The sequence below is a fragment of the Leptodactylus fuscus genome, chromosome 11 (genome assembly GCF_031893055.1).
Source record: "Leptodactylus fuscus isolate aLepFus1 chromosome 11, aLepFus1.hap2, whole genome shotgun sequence".
Taxonomy (NCBI): Eukaryota; Metazoa; Chordata; class Amphibia; order Anura; family Leptodactylidae; genus Leptodactylus; species Leptodactylus fuscus.
The window spans coordinates 76,283,052-76,306,146 of record NC_134275.1 but is presented as its reverse complement, the minus strand read 5'-3'; the positions used below and the strand labels follow the sequence as shown (position 1 = coordinate 76,306,146).

The window sequence follows — 23,095 nt, the reverse complement described above, 5'->3', positions numbered from 1 at the left end:
AAAAAACACAAAAGAGAATGAAAAAAAAGTCACATCATTGATCATTTTACCCCAAACTCCAAAACTGGTGCGGACAGAAGTATTGGCCCCCTCAGCCTAATACTTGGTAGCACAACCTTTAGACACAATAACTGCGCACAACCGCTTCCGCTAACCAGCAATGAGTTTCTTACAAGGCTCTGCTGGAATCTTAGACCCTTATTCTTTGGCAAACTGCTCGCGGTCCCCCCTGAGATGTGAAGGGGGCCTTCTCCAAACTGCCACCAAGAGATCTCTCCCCCTCCCCCACAGGTGTTCTATGGGATTCAGGGCTGGACTCATTGCTGCCACTTTACAAGTCTCCAGGGCTTTCTCTCACCACCATTTTCTAGTGCTGACCTGAAGTGTGTTTTGGGTCCTTGTCCTGCTGGAAGAGCCCTGACCTCTGAGGGAGACCCAGCTTTCTCACACTGGGCCCTACATGATGCTGCACAATGTGATGGTCGTCTTCAGACTTCATAATGTGTGATTTAGTTATTGCCACCACCTGTTAGGTGCCTCAGGTAAGTAACAGGTGCTGTTAATTACACAAATTACAGAAGCATCACATGATTTTTCAAACAGTGCCAATACTTTTGTCCACCCCCTTTTTTATGTTTGCTGTGGAATTATATCCAATTTGGCTTTTTGACAATTCTTTTTATGGTTTTTCATTGAAGACAAATTAAATGAAGATAATACCAAAGAATTTGTGATTGCAATCATTGTCTGGAAGGAACTGAGTATTATCTGACAGAATTGCAGGGGGGCCAATACTTTTGGCCAACACTGTATATAGAGGACTACAACCCCCAGCATGTCCTCACTACACGTCTATATAGACATTACTTTGTGACTCTTATTATATATGTCTTATGGTCATGTGATCTCTTCCCAGCTGCACTATTGGATGATGCTCATCATGTGACGCGGCGGACATCATTGGGAGCGGTACAGGTCACTTGTTACAGAACGAAAAAGACAAAAGTGAGTGCAAGGGCCTAAATCTGGAGAATTACATGAGGAGGAGGAGGAGAGTGGTTGTAGGCCGGGGCGGTCTCATCATCTGTGCTGGGGGGCGTCACAATGTTATTTATATATAGTATAGGGCTGGTATTAGAAGACTATATGTGTCACTCAGCACAATATGGCGGCATGTACTATATTCTTATTCCAGTGTATGGTGGTGGCGGCATTATTTATTATACTTATTTAGCCGCACATCTTAGGTCACTTTATACATAGGGTAAGGGTATGATGGGATCTACTTACTGTGTCACTGCTACGGTATATTTTAGTGTGTGATGATGGCGGCACTATTTATCATTAATCAGTCATTATATAGATCTGCTATTAGATGAATTTATGCATACAGCGGTTATATGCTCTCTGTATGGTGGCCTTTACTTAGTGTGGCAGTATTACGGTATGTTATTGTAGTGTATGATGATGGCGGCACTATTTATCATTAATCAGTCATTATATAGACCTGCTATTAGATGAATGTATGCATACAGCGGTTATATAGTCTCTGTATGGTGGTATTTACTTCACGAGGCAATGTGGTATAATCGGATATTATTATAGTGATGGCGGTATTATATATAATTTTTTTGATTGGAAGCATTACATGTCGTTATATGGTTAAATGGCAGAAATAGTTGTAATATCTGTATAGATAAGATAATCCTTTCATAGTCCCACAATGGGTACATTCAGTGATACAGTTTCATAGATGGTACAGTAGTATATAACAAGAGAGAAACACATACAAGCTCATGGCAGATAGAGAAATCCTAGGAATCATAGCAACTAAAAAGAAAGAAACACAGACACACTGCAGGATCATTTAGTTCTCTGTGCGGAGTGATGTTAATAATACAGCCGAATGTGGTTGGAGGACACGAGGAGGGGGGGTCACAGCATGTAGATATAACAGGCAGAGGTGGGGACATAGACAGCTATCATAATAACATGTGGTAGTGGTAGGTAGTGAGATCTCCTGCTCACAGCTGATAGTTCGGTATCTTGTATCAGCACTATTGTCCATTAACAACAAAAAATGCCCCAAATGTCCTTCATCACAAGCCCTCCTCCTCTTCTTCCTCCTCCTCTTCCTCCTCCTCTTCCTCCTCCTCCTCTTCTTCCTCCTCCTCTTCCTCCTCCTCTTCTTCCTCCTCCTCTTCTTCCTCCTCCTCCTCTTCTTCTTCTTCCTCCTTCTCCTTCCTCCTCCTTCTCCTCTTCCTCCTCCTCTTCTTCCTCCTCCTTCCTCCTCCTCCTCTTCTTCCTCCTCCTTCCTCCTCCTCCTCCTCCCCTTCTTCCTCCTCTTCCTCCTCCTCCTCTTCTTCCTCTTCCTCCTCCTCCTCCCTCCTCCTTCCTCCTCCCTCCTCCTCCCTCTTCCTTCCTCCTCCTCCCTCTTCCTTCCTCCTCCTCCCTCCTCCTCCCTTTCTCCTCCTCCTCTTCCTCCTCCTCCTCCTCCTCCTCCTCCTCCTCTTCCTCCTCCTCTTCCTCCTCCTCCTCCTCTTCCTCCTCCTCTTCCTGCTCCTCCTCCTGCTCCTCCTCCTTTCTTCTTACCACTGTGTTCTGCTGCCCAGAGAGGTCTGAAGCCATCCAGGTAGACAGGGTGCTGCTCTCTTGCCAAGCTTCCATAAACACCTGGGTAGGTGGGTGATGGTTCCCAGGTTGTAACAGAGTCCCACGTGTCCACAGTAATAGAAAGAAATACCAGTCAGCTGTAGCATCTTCACACATCAGCAATAGATGCCAGAAATCATCTCCTTGAAAAAAGTCCACACTTCCATGTAGGTTTCTCCTCCAGCTTTGTCTTCCTCATGGTGTCCATGCTGTCCTTAGCTCCTGGGAGGATGGTAACAGGCACATGTGCACACAGGAATCTCCAGCTCATCAGGTCTTGAGTCTTGTCCATGCTTAACAATAGAAAAAAAAGGAAAAAAATCCTCCCCAGGGTCTTCCATCCGATAGCTGCTAATTTATAGTGCAGTATATATACCGTATATAGTACATTACTGTATGAGGTGGACTATTACACAGACTATGGCAGACGCTATAACCCTGAGGGCTCCCTCGCTCCGGGGTCATACTGTCCTTTATCTTACCCCATGTGACCTCTGTGTCCGTCTTTCACTCTCCTCCCCACGTCTCTTCTCTTTCTGACTCTCCATTGCGGTCTCTTTACTTGCAGATGTTTTGCGGTTTTCTCCTCCTGGCTCTCTGGCTCTCTCCTGTCTATGGATCAGTGAATAACAGCACAACAGGTGAGATACGAGAAAGCCGGGCGGCGCGTCACCTGAGGCCGCACGTCTGAGACCTAAGACGGCTGGACATGGAGATGTCAGGACACAGGGTATAGTTGTCAGGATATAGAGAAGGGACAGGGTATAGTTGTCAGGATATAGAGAAGGGACAGGGTATAGTTGTCAGGATATAGAGAAGGGCCAGGGTATAGTTGTCAGGATATAGAGAAGGAACAGGGTATAGTTGTCAGGATATACAGCAGGGACAGGGTATAGTTGTCAGGATATAGAGAAGGGACAGGGTATAGTTGTCAGGATATACAGCAGGGCCAGGGTATAGTTGTCAGGATATAGAGAAGGGCCAGGGTATAGTTGTCAGGATATAGAGAAGGGACAGGGTATAGTTGTCAGGATATAGAGAAGGAACAGGGTATAGTTGTCAGGATATACAGCAGGGACAGGGTATAGTTGTCAGGATATACAGCAGGGACAGGGTACAGTTGTCAGGATATAGAGAAGGGACAGGGTATAGTTGTCAGGATATAGAGAAGGGACAGGGTATAGTTGTCAGGATATACAGCAGGGACAGGGTACAGTTGTCAGGATATAGAGAAGGGACAGGGTACAGTTGTCAGGATATAGAGAAGGGACAGGGTATAGTTGTCAGGATATAGAGAAGGGACAGGGTATAGTTGTCAGGATATAGAGAAGGGACAGGGTATAGTTGTCAGGATATAGAGAAGGAACAGGGTATAGTTGTCAGGATATAGAGAAGGAACAGGGTATAGTTGTCAGGATATACAGCAGGGACAGGGTACAGTTGTCAGGATATACAGCAGGGACAGGGTATAGTTGTCAGGATATAGAGAAGGGACAGGGTATAGTTGTCAGGATATACAGCAGGGACAGGGTATAGTTGTCAGGATATAGAGAAGGGACAGGGTATAGTTGTCAGGATATACAGCAGGGACAGGGTATAGTTGTCAGGATATAGAGAAGGGACAGGGTATAGTTGTCAGGATATACAGCAGGGACAGGGTATAGTTGTCAGGATATACAACAGGGACAGGGTATAGTTGTCAGGATATAGAGAAGGGACAGGGTATAGTTGTCAGGATATAGAGAAGGGACAGGGTACAGTTGTCAGGATATAGAGAAGGGACAGGGTATAGTTGTCAGGATATAGAGAAGGGACAGGGTACAGTTGTCAGGATATAGAGAAGGGACAGGGTATAGTTGTCAGGATATACAGCAGGGCCAGGGTATAGTTGTCAGGATATAGAGAAGGGACAGGGTATAGTTGTCAGGATATACAGCAGGGCCAGGGTATAGTTGTCAGGATATAGAGAAGGGACAGGGTATAGTTGTCAGGATATACAGCAGGGACAGGGTATAGTTGTCAGGATATAGAGAAGGGACAGGGTATAGTTGTCAGGATATAGAGAAGGGACAGGGTATAGTTGTCAGGATATAGAGAAGGGACAGGGTATAGTTGTCAGGATATACAGCAGGGCCAGGGTATAGTTGTCAGGATATAGAGAAGGGACAGGGTATAGCTGTCAGGATATAGAGAAGGGACAGGGTATAGTTGTCAGGATATAGAGAAGGGACAGGGTATAGTTGTCAGGATATAGAGAAGGGACAGGGTATAGTTGTCAGGATATAGAGAAGGGCTAGGGTACAGTTGTCAGGGTACAGTTGTTGTCAGGGTACAGATTTTGCTTTGATCTTAATCCTTTGCTCTTTGCCGTTTTCCCCGCAGGTTGCCGTATCATACACCCCCCTCGGGACGGGGGAATACGTTATCGGGGCCTGACCCTCTCTCAGGTAAAAGCCGTAGAATATCTCCCCGTGGATTATGAGATTGAGTTTGTTTGTCGTGGGGAAAGAGAAATTTCTGGGCCAAAAGTACGAAAATGCCAGCGGGACGGAACATGGACGGACATGGACAAACCGAGCCGCTGCCGTGAGTACCAGACACCGCTCAGTACACTAGGGAGTGGCGGAGCGCTGAATAGGGACACACGCGGGGCCCCGCGGACCCCAGGAGCTATAAAGGAGTCAGCAGAAGGGAAAGTGGTCTGGGCAGGATTGTTTCCCCTTCTTGGTAGACACCACGCCAGTGTCTCCATGCTCCTCCGTTTCAGACGGTCACACGTATGTAGAGGTGAATGGGACGGTAGCGTGTGTGCGTGACCGCCGCTCCACTCTATGGGACCCTCAGTGAGCAGACACTTGTAAGTTGGACGGTAAAAAAAAAAAAAAATCTTGTTCTGGTTCAGCATTCTCCCCTATCTATCTTATGCTATCTGGAGTTATTAGACTATTACACTTGTAGAGCATGACCACAAGTATGAACTCTGCTGAAGAATGGGAAGAATGCTCCCTCTGCTGGAGAATAGGGAGAATGCTCCCTCTGCTATAGATAATGGGGAGAATGTTCCCTCTGCTATAGATAATGGGGAGAATGCTCCCTCTGCTATAGATAATGGGGAGAATGCTCCCTCTGCTGTAGATAATGGGGAGAATGCTCCCTCTGCTATAGATAATGGGGAGAATGCTCCCTCTGCTGTAGATAATGGGGAGAATGCTCCCTCTGCTGTAGATAATGGGGAGAATGCTCCCTCTGCTGTAGATAATGGGGAGAATGCTCCCTCTGCTATAGATAATGGGGAGAATGCTCCCTCCACTGGAGAATGGGGAGAATGCTCCCTCTGCTATAGATAATGGGGAGAATGCTCCCTCTGCTATAGATAATGGGGAGAATGCTCCCTCCACTGGAGAATGGGGAGAATGCTCCCTCTGCTATAGATAATGGGGAGAATGCTCCCTCTGCTATAGATAATGGGGAGAATGCTCCCTCTGCTATAGATAATGGGGAGAATGCTCCCTCTGCTATAGATAATGGGGAGAATGTTCCCTCTGCTATAGATAATGGGGAGAATGTTCCCTCTGCTATAGATAATGGGGAGAATGCTCCCTCTGCTGGAGAATGGGGAGAATGCTCCCTCTGCTATAGATAATGGGGAGAATGCTCCCTCTGCTGGAGAATGGGGAGAATGCTCCCTCTGCTGTAGAAAATGGGGAGAATGCTCCCTCTGCTATAGATAATGGGGAGAATGCTCCCTCTGCTATAGATAATGGGGAGAATGCTCCCTCTGCTGGAGAATGGGGAGAATGCTCCCTCTGCTGTAGATAATGGGGAGAATGCTCCCTCTGCTATAGAGAATGAGGAGAATGCTCCCTCTGCTATAGATAATGGGGAGAATGCTCCCTCTGCTGGAGAATGGAGAGAATGCTCCCTCTGCTATAGAGAATGAGGAGAATGCTCCCTCTGCTATAGATAATGGGGAGAATGCTCCCTCTGCTATAGAGAATGAGGAGAATGCTCCCTCTTCTGGAGAATGGGGAGAATGCTCCCTCTGCTGTAGATAATGGGGAGAATGCTCCCTCTGCTATAGATAATGGGGAGAATGCTCCCTCTGCTATAGATAATGGGGAGAATGCTCCCTCTGCTGGAGAATGGGGAGAATGCTCCCTCTGCTGTAGATAATGGGGAGAATGCTCCCTCTGCTGTAGATAATGGGGAGAATGCTCCCTCTGCTGGAGAATGGGGAGAATGCTCCCTCTGCTGTAGATAATGGGGAGAATGCTCCCTCTGCTGTAGATAATGGGGAGAATGCTCCCTCTGCTGTAGATAAGGAGTGACAGTCCTTGTTGTGAATACCTGAGTGGTTCACATTGGAGAGCAGGGTGGGCGCCTACTGTAGGTAATAATGACTTGGGAGGTTTCTGTCGCCACAATGCTGTTTTTATAACTTTTGTGAGGAATTATTAGAATATAGTGATATAGCGGGGCGGATTTAGGACTAGCATTACTCTCACCAGTCTTTATAGCCCTGGCGCAGGCGCAGGCAGGCGGTGCCTCTTGTATATGGCAAAGCTCAGGTGCCAGTGAGCAAAAAATGCAAACTTGTACACCAGGTTTATAGAGACTTCAATTGATGCTCCATGGGCAAAAATATGCAAATTAGCTCAAAGCAACCAAAAAAAGGGACTTGGACTCCCATCTGTAGGCGGCTGTTTCGGGGTGTTTTCCCCACATCAGTACATTGCCATAACCCTGCTATGTACTGATAATGGCCGGATGCCCCAGAACTACTGTATACAGATGAGTGCCCAGGCAAACCTGTTGTAGGGGTGTAGTGTACCCCTTTTTGTGGTATGACCAGCACATGACGTGTCTATGTCCCATGCAGTGAAGTGTTCCCGGTGGATGCAGGAACATTGTGCTCGGCCCCTCCAGGAGTCTCGGAGGTCACCTCTTATTTCTGGGGTCTCCTGGACATTCTGGGAGATTTGGCGAGTACGGCTGATGTAGCGCTGGGGTTACAGAGCGCCATAGGCAAAAGTACTGATCCAAGTCATTGAGTTCTACCAACACTGTGAAATAAAAGTTTTACATGGTAAAAAACACTAAACATTTACGCCCCCCCCCCCCGGCGCAGACTTTTGTCATTTAACATGGTGAACCCCCATTTTTTTTTGTAAAATGAACTCTAAAATTGTGACCAACGAAACCTGTGTAACAAAACTGGATACATTTGGTATGGTTGTGACTGTGCTCAGTAACGGTAACCCCCTGCCCAAATATAAAAGATTAAATGAAAACACTTCTGAGACCTGCTGAGAATTCTGGGTAATATGCAAATAAGAGCAGTCCCGTCTCTGCACTGATGGCGGCCGTCTGTGGTCCGCGCCTCTTCCTGATGGAGGACATATTCTGACTTGGCCAATATTTCAGGATTATGTCCTTTAAGACCAGGTATTAACCTATAGAGAGCTCCTTCCAATAGGGGGCGCTAGGAGCACCTTCTTCTTTATCACCCATGAAGACTTATTTGCATATTCCTCACTCCTTAAAGGGATCCTATCATTAAAACTCATTTTTTTCTGCTTACCAGGTAGGAATAGCCTTAAGAAAGTCTCTTTGTCTCCTACCTTTAGATGTCTTCTCCGCGCCGCTGTTCAGTATATAATCCAGTTTTCAAGGGTATGCAAATGAGTTCTCTGGCAGCACTTGGGGGCGGGCCTCTGCGCTCAAACAGCACTGGGGGTGGACCCCAATGCTGCAAGAGAAATCTCCAGCGCCGTCTCCATCTTCTTCAGGAACGTGTCTTCTTCCAGCACTGGCTTCAAACTAGGCCTAGGGCAAAGCCGACTGTGCATGCCCGCTGACCACAAGTAAATGGCCACTTATACAGTATTGTAAGCAGCCACTTTCTTGTGGCCTGTGGGCATGCACACTTGGCTGCCCGAGGCCTAGAAGTTTGAAGCCACCACCTGAAGAAGACACAAAGAAGACCTGTTCCTGAAGAAGATGGAGGCGGCGATGGAGAGTCCTCTCATAGCATTGGAGACGCCCCCAGTGCTGTTTGAATGTAGAGGCCCGCCCCCAGGGCTGCGAGAGAACTCATTTGCATATTGACGAAAACTGGATTATATATCGAATGCCGGCGCGGAGAAGACATCTAAAGGTAGGAGAAGAAGAGTCTTTCTTAAGGCTATTCCTACGTGGTAGGCAGAAAAAATTGAGTTTTAATGATAGGATCTCTTTAAATAGCTTTTCATAACTTGCTCAGTATATGATATGCTACAATACACAATACCATTAAAAATACAAGCTGCCCCCAAAAAACCGAGCCATCAAAAAACAGATCGCCCCTTCCCGCTCAGCGCCATACTATTACATTGTACTTAGTGTATAGTTACCAGTCAGCAGCATCATAGTACGGCACTGTAATGCTGCGGGCACAGGGGTTGCGCCTACGGCATTACACCGATACTTGACTGTAGTATACCGCCACGTCCCAGGACAGGAGGTAGAGTATACCGCAATACACAAATTAACATATGGTCACTTTGCTTTCCTTAAAAAATAGCAATAAAAAGTGATTGTAAAGTCGTATATAACAAACGGCAATAAAAAGTGCAAGTTGTCCCCCAAATCAGGAGCCCGGACACAGGTGCAGAATACGGGGACCCCGGAAGATCCTTCATCTAAAAACGTGACGTTTTATTTGTAAAAGCGCTAAAACGTACTAAAACCCAATATAAATCTGAGATCTCCGTAATCCGGACGACAAAGCTGCCCGGTCACTTATAATACAGAGCGAACGCTGCAAAAATGCTGAGAGAATCGCGAGATATTTCACAGGGGCCCCAAAATGGTGGACGATATAAGTGCAGCTTGTCACATAAAGAATAAGCCCTCACATAGCGATGTGCAGAATAAAGTCACCGCGCATTAACTTACAAACTAGCCTGTGTCCTTAAGGGGTTAATAAGACTGTGATTGCAGCTCTGAAGTATATGCAGGCTGTAACTCTGGATCCGACATCATGAGGCACCTACATATAGCGGAGCGGTGTAAGATGACCCCCCCCCCCATAACAGTACGAGAAGTGATGGCGTCTCCTTGGTTTTAGTTACTTGCGTTTATTTAGCCTCCCCCTACCAAATATTACAGTATTGAGTGTGACACTGCTGCCCCCTGCAGGTGAGGAGGGATTGCACCTGGGGCCATGCTCGGTGTCTCCATGACTGTGCTGTACGCTTCTACATGTTGTCTTCTTCTCTCCGCAGTCCCCACCTGTCCTCGTATGCACCTGAAGCTGGAGAATGGAGACGTAGAACATAACATGGCGGGCCGTGTCCCTATAGAGGGGACAAGCGTCCGATTCAGATGTGACCCCGGCTTCTTACTGGTGGGATCCAGCCATAGTATGTGCACAAAGGCCGGCAAGTGGGACCACCCCAAACCTACCTGTCAAGGTGAGACAAAGCAGAATGAAGGACAATATGGAGGGGGCAATGTACAGCCCCCTCCCCCCCAATCTACATAGTAACGGGGAGTTTTGGTTGGAAGTCGTCATTGCAGATTCAAGTGTTCCAGAACGTTCTGACGTATTTTGTATCTCAGACCTTCACCATTGGTTACACGTCTACTTGCTGTCAGTGAATGGAGATCTGTATAAAAAAAGAAACTGTCCAGATCTATTCACTGACTGCAATCGGGGATCTAGAAATGGTATATGAGAACGCTGTAGACCTTTCTAGAAGTTCTAGTCAGTGCATCCGTTTCCCTGGCATGGGATAATTAATTATGGGATGAATTTGTGAGAAGTGATCAATTGGAGATCATCGGGGGCCCCACCATAGCAAGGGCCCCCTCCTATATACTGTCTGATGATCGTAGCATTTAGGTCAGCCCTGCAGCCTCTTCACAGATTGCAGTACCAAGCATAGCCACTATACAGTGTGTGGCGCTGTACTTAGTACTGAATCTTAGCTCATTCACTTGAATGGGACTGAACTGTGAACAGGCCATGTGACCAATGAACGTGACCTTTCACTTGCTTTCAGACAGCCGATCTGTGCTAGTCCTGGGTGTTAGATCCGCACTGATCTTCAATTGATGACCCATTCCAATGATGAAACCCCTCTAAGACTATGGCTGCATATTGGGGAAGCTCAGCAGAAAAAACGCAGCTTGTTTTCGTTGTGTTTTTTTTTACTGTGTTTCGTTACCTTGAATGCTGGGTTTGGGAGAGGTAACAGTGGAAGCAATCACAACGTTGCGCTCCTCTTGCAGCAGGTTTTCTCTGAGAATTTCTATTTTTCAGCGTTCAAGTGGTTTTGCTCACTAACAGGATTTATCCCTGATACACAGGGGAGGACCGATCACGACGATCACGAGAAAATGGGTCTACAAGTGCCCCAGAGGTGGTGCACATGCTCAGACGCTGCTCCATAGACTTCTATAGAAGAGGGGGCGGGGCCAAGCATGTGCTCCATAGACTTCTATATAACAGGGGGCGGGGCCAAGCATGTGCTCCATAGACTTCTATAGAGCAGGGGCGGGGTCAAGCATGTGCTCCATGGATCTATTCACAAAATTGTTTCATCATGTTGGATAAATTTGCACTAAAAATTGTGTCTTTTCTCAGCACTGGCCAAATTCTCATGTCCTGTCTCAGATTGGGATTTAGGTCTGGACTGTGAATGGGCCGCTCTGACACAGGAATATTCTGCGATGTAAACCATCCCCTGTAGCTGTGGCCGTAGGTTTGGGGTCATTGTCTTGAATCTCCTTCCCAGTCTCGTCTTTTGCAGCCTCCGGTGTCAGGTTTTCTTCCAGGATTGCCCTGTATTTCGCTCCATCCATCTTCCCATCACCTCTGAGCAGCTCCCCCCAGTATGATACTGCCCCCTATGTGTCACAGTGGGGATGAGCAGTTACTCTTATGCTATACATAGCACTTTGCATTTAGGCCATAAAGTTCACCTTTGGTCTCCTCTGAGCTTCTTCCACCTGTTTGACCCCTCTATGGCTCGTGGCAGAGTGTAAACGTCTCTTCTCGTGTCTTTCTCTCTGCACTGGTTTCTTCTTGCCGCTCTTCCGTATAGGCCACATTTGTGGGGTGCGCAGTGACTTCTAGTTGTCCTGTGGTCAGATTCTCCTTGTACCTGAGGATTTCTGCGGCTCCTCCAGGGTGACCCTGGGGCTCTTGGCGGCTTCTCTGACCAGGGCTCTCCTTGCTTGATCTGTCAGTTTAGGTGGTGGCCATGTCTTCTGTTTGCAGTTGCAGAATACTTTGTCCATTTTTGTACGATGGATTGAGCAGCACTCCTCGGGTCGCTCCTCGGGACGCTCAAAGTTTGGGATTTGTTTTTTTAACCTTCCCCTGCTTTACACCGGGGCCCTACAGGCTGGAAACGCCACAATTTACCCGTGCCAAAAATGCTGCGACATTTTACAGTAACTACAAAGTGAATGGGATTCATGAGACTCCCATCCCCACTTTGTGGTAAAAACCGCAGGGTGGACACGCTACGATTTACAAAAGCGGCACGGTTTTTGGAACTCGCAGAATGTCAATTTATATCTACAGAAATGTTGGCGGCTTCCCCGGAGACATAATGGTAACAGAAAGTCCGCGGAGGAAAACTCTGCGAACTTTCGGTTCAAAGCGCTGCAGGAAGAACGGCGATGCCACGATATTTCCCGCAGCGCTTTAGCACTGCGTACCGTCCTGTGGGGTCTTACACTTCTCCATAACTTTATCTGTGATCTGTCTGGTGGGTTCCTTGGTCTTCATGATGCTGTTTGTTCACCAGTGATCTCAGCACTGAGGCCTTCACCGGACAGGTATATATATACTGAGACTACATTACACACAGCCAGACTCTAGTAACTCAGTAAGTGGCTTCTGGAGACAGTTGTGTGCACTGGATTTAGGGGGATCAGAGTACAGGGGGTGAAGACTTTTACATGTCAGACTTTTCAGATTTCTATTTGATTCACATTTGGATAACCTTGGATCATTTCTCTTCCACTTCACAATTATCGGCTACTTTGTGTTGGTTAAGTTTGGGGTTGTGAGGTGACAAGATGTTGAAGGGGTGTGAAGACTTTTGCAAGCCTGTATCGGGCTCTCTGCCAATCCTAGGTAGCAAAAGCCGAATTGTGGTATCTACTTATAGGCTAGTCATGTGATCCCCATGATAGGTACAGATCACTTTATGTACCACTAGGTGTCGCCCTTCGCTCTAACGTTGCGATCACCGTTCCCATATGAGGATCCTCTTCCCATTGCTCAGTATTGTCTGTACTATTAACCCTTTCGTGCCCCTGCTCAGAGCCATCTATACTATGCTGGTCCTGTCTATCCTGTCCTAGACATACAGTGCACATTGTACCGCCACTACTATCTTACTACCGTCTATAGTATCACATGTGGGGGACTTGCAGCAGCTGTACACACAGATTTGTCGCATAGTCTCACAACCAACACTTCTGTGTTACCATAGACTGTAGTAATAGTAATGCCGCCACTACAGGGTGCACAGATGGACTGGTGCAGGTACTTCCAAACTGCAGGTCCAGGACACACAGGATAGTTGTGGCTGCAGACAGGGCAATGATACTGCAGCTGGCTTGGAATGGAGGTCAAGAAAGGGTTAAGTTTAACAATACTGCGCTCCCATTGGCCAGGATGCCCAAGCACCTACCTTGGTACCAGACTTCCCAAATTGTGGGGTGTAGGTGGAGGACCCCTGCTATAATCCCTACAGAGAGAGCTGTATACATTTTATGCTGTGACCGCCCCCTTGTGGTGGTTGTAGGAAGCCAGAATCTTCTTCTCTGTGTCTATGTCGGACAATCTGTGTCACCATCTGCAGTATTTCGGCGGTCGGCCTTCAGCCCTACTAATCCTCAGGGGGGGGGGGGGTTTACATAATTTGCCAGCCCTCCCCTGCCCTATACACTAGATAGGTGCAATAAAGCCAAGAAGAGATCCTTATGGCTGAGTGCTAGTGCTTATAGCGCCCCCTGGTGGATGGTTTGGTTACAACATAAATACATTTGGTAACACAGGATAGAGCCAATACCCAGGGCCCAGGAGGAACATGATCTCCCCCTATAGTGGTGCCCACCTGTACCAAACAGGGGGGAGGATGGGGATGATTGTACTTACCATAGAGCAAAGGGCTAAAAATATATTAACCCCGAAACTCCTGAGACCTCCAGCAACATAAGGTCGGGATGAACGCAACAACTTCCACTATTAACCTGCAAACCTCCATCGTCATGATGTCATTGACCTGTACACTAGTAGTGTCAGAGGCTGTGCATAGTATACAGGAGTGTACAGGTAACAGACGGTATACAGGTAACAGACAGTGTACAGGTAACAGACGGTATACAGGTATTAGACAGTGTACAGGTAACAGACAGTATACAGGGAACAGGCAGTACACAGGGAACAGGCAGTACACAGGTAACAGACAGTATACAGGTAACAGACAGTACACAGGAAACAGACAGCACACAGATAACAGACAATATACAGGGAACAGACAGTATACAGGTAACAGGCGGTGTACAGGTAACAGACAGTGTACAGGTAACAGGCAGTGTACAGGTAACAGACGGTATACAGGTAACAGACGGTATACAGGTAACAGACAGTGTACAGGTAACAGACGGTATGCAGGTAACAGGCGGTATACAGGTAACAGACAGTGTACAGGTAACAGACAGTGTACAGGTAACAGGCAGTGTACAGGTAACAGACGGTATACAGGTAACAGACGGTATACAGGTAACAGGCAGTGTACAGGTAACAGACGGTATGCAGGTAACAGGCGGTATACAGGTAACAGGCAGCGTACAGGTAACAGGCGGTATACAGGTAACAGACAGTGTACAGGTAACAGGCGGTATACAGGTAACAGGCGGTATACAGGTAACAGGCGGTGTACAGGTAACAGACAGTACACAGGTAACAGACGGTACACAGGTAACAGGCGGTATACAGGTAACAGGCGGTGTACAGGTAACAGACAGTATGCAGGTAACAGACAGTACACAAGTAACATGCAGTGTACAGGTAACAGGCGGTGTACAGGTAACAGACGGTATACAGGTAACAGGCGGTGTACAGGTAACAGGCGGTGTACAGGTAACAGGCGGTGTACAGGTAACAGACAGTATGCAGGTAACATACAGTATACAGGTAACAGGCGGTATACAGGTAACAGGCAGTATACAGGTAACAGGCGGTGTACAGGTAACAGGCGGTGTACAGGTAACAGACGGTGTACAGGTAACAGACGGTATGCAGGTAACAGGCAGTATACAGGTAACAGACAGTGTACAGGTGACAGGCGGTATACAGGTAACAGACAGTATACAGATAATAGGCGGTATACAGGTAACAGACAGTGTACAGGTGACAGGCGGTATACAGGTAACAGACAGTGTACAGGTAACAGACAGTGTACAGGTAACAGGCGGTATACAGGTAACAGGCGGTATACAGGTAACAGGCGGTGTACAGGTAACAGACAGTACACAGGTAACAGGCGGTATACAGGTAACAGGCGGTGTACAGGTAACAGACAGTATGCAGGTAACAGACAGTACACAGGTAACATGCGGTGTACAGGTAACAGACGGTGTACAGGTAACAGGCGGTGTACAGGTAACAGACGGTATACAGGTAACAGGTGGTGTACAGGTAACAGACGGTGTACAGGTAACAGACGGTATACAGGTAACAGACGGTATACAGGTAACAGGCAGTGTACAGGTAACAGACGGTATGCAGGTAACAGGCAGTGTACAGGTAACAGGCGGTATACAGGTAACAGACAGTGTACAGGTAACAGGCGGTATACAGGTAACAGGCAGTATACAGGTAACAGGCGGTGTACAGGTAACAGGCGGTGTACAGGTAACAGGCGGTGTACAGGTAACAGGCGGTGTACAGGTAACAGACGGTATGCAGGTAACAGGCAGTATACAGGTAACAGACAGTGTACAGGTAACAGGCGGTATACAGGTAACAGACAGTATACAGGTAACGGGCAGTGTACAGGTAACAGACGGTATATAGGTAACAGACAGTACACAGGTAACAGACAGTGTACAGGTAACAGACGGTATACAGGTAACGGGCAGTGTACAAGTAACAGGCGGTATACAGGTAACAGGCGGTGTACAGGTAACAGACGGTATACAGGTAACAGGCGGTGTATAGGTAACAGGGGTAACAGGCGGTATACAGGTAACAGACAGTATACAGATAATAGGCGGTAGACAGGTAACAGACAGTGTACAGGTGACAGACGGTATACAGGTAACAGAGAGTGTACAGGTAACAGACAGTATACAGGTAACAGGCAGTATACAGGTAACAGAAGGAGAATATGATGTCATCAGCTGGAGCTGCGTCTTTTGGACAGGTGAGTAACCTCAGGGTAAGTCAGGGCCGCTGTGATCCCTGGCCCAGGCAAATAGTGGGGTTGACATTCTGTTACTTCTCGGGACAAGTATTCAATGTCGTAGCAGAGTCTGTATATAGTATATACTAACAGCTAGAGAATACACTGCATAAGGAGACAGATGTAGTATAATGGTGGGTGCACCTTGGAGGGATAGTCCATATAAGTAGCAGAGCAGGACGGGGCCGTACATTACACCACGCCATGAATATACAATGTATAGATGGACGGGTGCAGGTAGTCGCCACGCTCAGGACGCCTCTGCAGGACGTGGTTGTGACTCTCCTGCACTACTTACAGTCACCACTAGGGGTCGCTCTCGTGTCACTCTTGTGTCCTGTCTGTGACTATTAATCTTCTTTGTATTTACAGTTTATTCCATCGCTGCAGCAATAAAATTGATTTCCAGCCGCTCGTGTCGTGTGTGTGTTATATTGTTGACGTTATTATGCTACATGTCACGCACAATATATATACCTCTATATACCATGGCCTGTAATGATCAGGGCACATAAGACTTCTACAAATACTATTCATTGCAACCTGTGATTCTCTAGTCAATGGAAAACTACATCTCCCAGCATGCTGTGCCAATCACAGGCCAAGGGCATGCTGGGAGATGTAGTTCTTCATTACAGGCTCCCTTCATATCAACTGTGTAAAATATCCGAGACCACCTAACAATACACGGGGTCTCACTAGTCTGTCTCTGGACGTCACATCTATTGTGTGATCCTTGGAGGATCGATTGGTCATGTCTGCTCTAGGAGTTCTCTTGTCCTGTCCATATAGGCCAGACATGACTAATCGATCTTGCAGGGATCAGAAGTTAATATTCCCATCTCTCTGCAGCTGCGGCCACAACAATCCGTTTTCTGATGCTGTGAATTGCTGCGCTACGTACGGCCATATATTGGAGCTTTCTTTATAGAGTCCCTTAAACAAGGCAATCATGCAAATAATAACCGCTGCATCTGGCGCCAATGTGGATCTGTATGGATGGATTGTACAGGACAAGCCCGAGACTATAGGGACAATAATATCCAAAGTCGCAAAAAGTGTCCAGCAAACCAATGTAACATAAATGTATAGAAAATAGAATAACTCTTACTTCATAGTTCAATAGAACAGAAACATCTCACATGTGCCAGATATCTTCTTCTTCTTCTTGTTTTGCTCCTGGAACATGTAACATGTATCTGTTCTATTGGACTATGAAGTAAGAGTTATTCTATATTCTATACATTTCCATACATTGGTTTGCTGGACATCCCTTAGACAATCCCCGATCACTTCTGTATCTATACTGCCACCTGTCTGTGAGCTGTGAGATAAGTGACTATGTATGGTATATGGAGGAATCAGCGACCAATCAGCCTCCAGCTTACATCTTCATAATGCAGTTTAGTAAATATGAGTAGCAATCTGATTGGTTGTTAGCAGCATTGCTCTGCTGTGGCCCCCTAGTGGTGGGGTCCAAGTATACATGTCCTCCTGCTTTTACTAATGTGCCCTCCCCACTTCCATCTTTCTAACCAGCTGTCCCTTGTCTCTTTGGCTAACGCTGCAGTCAGACGCCCGGACACGTCACGTAAGTCTGTATGTGTGTCCATGTCTGTGCGTCCGTCTTGCGTGTCCTTCCTCCCCCTGTGTCTTCCTCTGCTCCTTCCATTATTTTCCATTCATTTTTTTTTTTTTTTACATTTACTTTATTTTATTGGACCATTGTCTCCCCTGATGTCACATGACCTATAGAACTCCATGTATTTGTAATGTGCTGATGTTACGGATGTAGCAGAGCTGTGATTGTCGTTGGCCACAACATGATGTCAGGTCCATTGGGCTTATCAGACATCCCAAATTATCAGACTCCCCGCGCCTGGCTACTGGATGCTATCTGTAAGGAATTTACTGTTCTATATGATATACAGTGACTGTACCAGCAGAATAGTGAGCGCAGCTCTGGAGTATAATACAGGATAAGTAATGTAATGTATGTACACAGTGACTGTACCAGCAGAATAGTGAGCGCAGCTCTGGAGTATAATACAGGATATGTAATGTATGTACACAGTGACTGCACCAGCAGAATAGTGAGCGCAGCTCTGGAGTATAATACAGGATATGTAATGTATGTACACAGTGACTGCACCAGCAGAATAGTGAGCGCAGCTCTGGAGTATAATACAGGATAAGTAATGTAATGTATGTACACAGTGACTGCACCAGCAGAATAGTGAGCGCAGCTCTGGAGTATAATACAGGATAAGTAATGTAATGTATGTACACAGTGACTGCACCAGCAGAATAGTGAGCGCAGCTCTGGAGTATAACACAGGATAAGTAATGTATGTACACAGTGACTGCACCAGCAGAATAGTGAGCGCAGCTCTGGGGTATAATACAGGATAAGTAATGTAATGTATGTACACAGTGACTGCACCAGAAGAATAGTGAGCGCAGCTCTGGAGTATAATACAGATAAGTAATGTATGTACACAGCGACTGCACCAGCAGAATAGTGAGCGCAGCTCTGGAGTATAATACAGATAAGTAATGTAATGTATGTACACAGTAACTGCACCAGCAGAATAGTCAGCGCAGCTCTGGAGTATAATACAGATAAGTAATGTATGTACACAGCGACTGCACCAGCAGAATAGTGAGCGCAGCTCTGGAGTATAATACAGATAAGTAATGTAATGTATGTACACAGCGACTGCACCAGCAGAATAGTGAGCGCAGCTCTGGGGTATAATACAGGATAAGTAATGTAATGTATGTACACAGTGACTGCACCAGCAGAATAGTGAGTGCAGCTCAGGAGTATAATTCAGGATAAGTAATGTAATGTATGTACACAGTGACTGCACCAGCAGAATAGTGAGCGCAGCTCTGGAGTATAATACAGGATAAGTAATGTAATGTATGTACACAGTGACTGCACCAGCGGAATAGTGAGCGCAGCTCTGGACTATAATACAGGATAAGTAATGTAATGTATGTACACAGTGACTGTACCAGCAGAATAGTGAGCGCAGCTCTGGAGTATAATACAGGATAAGTAATGTAATGTATGTACACAGTGACTGTACCAGCAGAATAGTGAGCGCAGCTCTGGACTATAATACAGGATAAGTAATGTATGTACACAGTGACTGTACCAGCAGAATAGTGAGTGCAGCTCTGGAGTATAATACAGATAAGTAATGTAATGTATGTACACAGCGACTGCACCAGCAGAATAGTGAGCGCAGCTCTGGGGTATAATACAGGATAAGTAATGTAATGTATGTACACAGTGACTGCACCAGCAGAATAATGAGTGCAGCTCAGGAGTATAATACAGGATAAGTAATGTAATGTATGTACACAGTGACTGCACCAGCAGAATAGTGAGCGCAGCTCTGGAGTATAATACAGGATAAGTAATGTAATGTATGTACACAGTGACTGCACCAGCGGAATAGTGAGCGCAGCTCTGGACTATAATACAGGATAAGTAATGTAATGTATGTACACAGTGACTGTACCAGCAGAATAGTGAGCGCAGCTCTGGAGTATAATACAGGATAAGTAATGTAATGTATGTACACAGTGACTGTACCAGCAGAATAGTGAGCGCAGCTCTGGACTATAATACAGGATAAGTAATGTATGTACACCGTAACTGCACCAGCAGAATAGTGAGCGCAGCTCTGGGGTATAATACAGGATAAGTAATGTAATGTATGTACACAGTGACTGCACCAGCAGAATAGTGATCACAGCTCTGGAGTATAATACAGGATAAGTAATGTAATGTATGTACACAGTGACTGCACCAGCAGAATAGTGAGCGCAGCTCTGGAGTATAATACAGGATAAGTAATGTATGTACACAGTAACTGCACCAGCAGAATAGTGAGCGCAGCTCTGGGGTATAATACAGGATAAGTAATGTAATGTATGTACACAGTGACTGCACCAACAGAATAGTGATCGCAGCTCTGGAGTATAATACAGGATAAGTAATGTATGTACACAGTGACTGTACCAGCAGAATAGTGAGCGCAGCTCTGGAGTATAATACAGGATAAGTAATGTAATGTATGTACACAGTGAATGCACCAGCAGAATAGTGAGCACAGCTCTGGAGTATAACACAGGATAAGTAATGTATGTACACAGTAACTGCACCAGCAGAATAGTCAGCGCAGCTCTGGAGTATAATACAGGATAATTAATGTAATGTATGTACACAGTGACTGTACCAGCAGAATAGTGAGCGCAGCTCTGGAGTATAATACAGATAAGTAATGTAATGTATGTACACAGCGACTGCACCAGCAGAATAGTGAGCGCAGCTCTGGAGTATAATACAGATAAGTAATGTAATGTATGTACACAGCGACTGCACCAGCAGAATAGTGAGCGCAGCTCTGGGGTATAATACAGGATAAGTAATGTATGTACACAGTGACTGTACCAGCAGAATAGTGAGTGCAGCTCTGGAGTATAATACAGGATAAGTAATGTAATGTATGTACACAGTGACTGCACCAGCAGAATAGTGAGCGCAGCTCCGGGTTATAAGACAGGATAAGTAATGTAATGTATGTACACAGTGACTGTACCAGCAGAATAGTGAGCGCAGCTCTGGAGTATAATACAGGATAAGTAATGTAATGTATGTACACAGTGACTGTACCAGCAGAATAGTGAGTGCAGCTCTGGAGTATAATACAGGATAAGTAATGTAATGTATGTACACAGTGACTGTACCAGCAGAATAGTGAGCGCAGCTCCGGGTTATAAGACAGGATAAGTAATGTAATGTATGTACACAGTGACTGTACCAGCAGAATAGTGAGCGCAGCTCTGGAGTATAATACAGGATAAGTAATGTAATGTATGTACACAGTGACTGCACCAGCAGAATAGTGAGCGCAGCTCTGGAGTATAATACAGGATATGTAATGTATATACAGTGACTGTACCAGCAGAATAGTGAGTGCAGCTCTGAGGTATAATACATGATAAGTAATGTAATGTATGTACACAGTGACTGTACCAGCAGAATAGTTAGCGCAGCTCTGGAGTATAATACAGGATAAGTAATGTATGTACACAGTGATGCACCAGCAGAATAGTGAGCGCAGCTCTGGAGTATAATACAGGATAAGTAATGTACGTACTCAGTGACTGCACCAGCAGAATAGTGAGCACAGCTCTGGAGTATAATACAGGATAAGTAATGTAATGTATGTACACAGTGACTGTACCAGCAGAATAGTGAGCGCAGCTCTGGAGTATAATACAGGATAAGTAATGTAATGTATGTACACAGAGACTGCACCAGCAGAATAGTGAGCGCAGCTCTGGAGTATAATACAGGATATGTAATGTATATACAGTGACTGTACCAGCAGAATAGTGAGCGCAGCTCTGGGGTATAATACAGGATAAGTATTGTAATGTATGTACACAGTGACTGTACCAGCAGAATAGTGAGCGCAGCTCTGGAGTATAATACAGGCTAAGTAATGTAATGTATGTGCACAGTGACTGTACCAGCAGAATAGTGAGTGCAGCTCTGAAGCATAATACAGGATAAGTAATGTAATGTATGTACACAGTGACTGTACCAGCAGAATAGTGAGTGCAGCTCTGGAGTATAATACAGGATAAGTAATGTAATGTATGTACTCAGTGACTGTACCAGCAGAATAGTGAGCGCAGCTCTGGAGTATAATACATGATAAGTAATGTAATGTATGTACACAGTGACTGTACCAGCAGAATAGTGAGCGCAGCTCTGGAGTATAATACATGATAAGTAATGTAATGTATGTACACAGTGACTGTACCAGCAGAATAGTGAGCGCAGCTCTGGAGTATAATACATGATCAGTATCAGATATAGCTAACAATTTTCCTAATTTCTTATGTAGATTTGGAATATGTGATAGTATTAGTGGACTTTCCCTTTCAGTCTCTTGCTGATTCTGGGCAGATGGACTTATCTATGTAATGGTTTTCTGACCTCAGATATGTCTGATCTGTCCATGAACATTTGTGATAAACTGGAGGATAACTTGTTGACAGATTGCACTTAACCTTATGACATATGTGTGCGGGATCCCTGCGAGGAGAGAGATGTTCTTCATGGCGATAATATTGGAATATTGTTCCTTATCTCTGGTGTAAGGTTACTGTTAGAAGGAGCCATTTGTCAAGGAACCTTTGGAAACTTTTTGCAGTTTGGGTGCCCCAGGCCTTATGGATGTTCCCGCTTTATAATCTGATCCTGGCACTGAACTCGTATAGTTGTCAAAATATTGTTTTATCCCCAATGAAAGGGTTAAAGACGTTACAAAGCCCCAGACGATGAGAAGGCGACAAGCTGCAGCACAATAAATAAGTGTAGGGTTTAGAGGAGACATTGCTGACAATATCCACACAATCTTCCTCGCCCAGATTGCTCAGTCTTACACTCAGGTAAGTGGCCGTTACATGGACTATGCACCAGCAAACAGTTCTGGGCCGCCCTTAGACGATATATGTGCGGGCTCTCCACTGCAAAGATGTACCCGGATGTCCTTGTTATGTTCGATCGTACAAGTGCAGGACCGGGGAGCGGCTGTAACTACAGGGGGGCTCCTAGAGAGAAGGCAGGGACAGATTGTCCCAATAATTGAGTGCTGTGTATACTGCTATCATGTGGCCCAGTGGTGACAGCGCCTGCCAGCGATAAGAGCCGCTGGGTCCTAGAGGATCCACGTTAGGTCTGCACTTATGATTAGGAGACTACTAAGGTATCAGCCCCAGTTTTATGAAAAATTAGCCAAAAAAAAAGTCCTGTTATGATGCCCCCCAGGTGTCTAATGTGACCTAATAGGGGGGGGGGTGTAGAATGTAAAAACAATAAAAAGGCTAATTAAAAAAAAAAGTTAAAACCACACCCACATCACACGTTCCAGCTCCGCCCC

General features: G+C 45.9%; 1 protein-coding gene across 1 annotated transcript in view; it reads left to right on the top strand.

Moving 5' to 3' along the window:
• Positions 1-23,095, top strand: part of GABBR1 (gamma-aminobutyric acid type B receptor subunit 1) — a 92,341-nt gene that overhangs the window by 4,056 nt on the left and 65,190 nt on the right. The window contains exons 2-6 of the mRNA XM_075259985.1: positions 917-1,005; positions 3,221-3,293; positions 5,035-5,238; positions 9,918-10,106; positions 17,695-17,715. Coding sequence (XP_075116086.1) covers positions 3,221-3,293; positions 5,035-5,238; positions 9,918-10,106; positions 17,695-17,715 — 487 coding nt within the window. The 5' untranslated portion in view covers positions 917-1,005. The remainder of the gene's footprint in view (positions 1-916; positions 1,006-3,220; positions 3,294-5,034; positions 5,239-9,917; positions 10,107-17,694; positions 17,716-23,095) is intronic.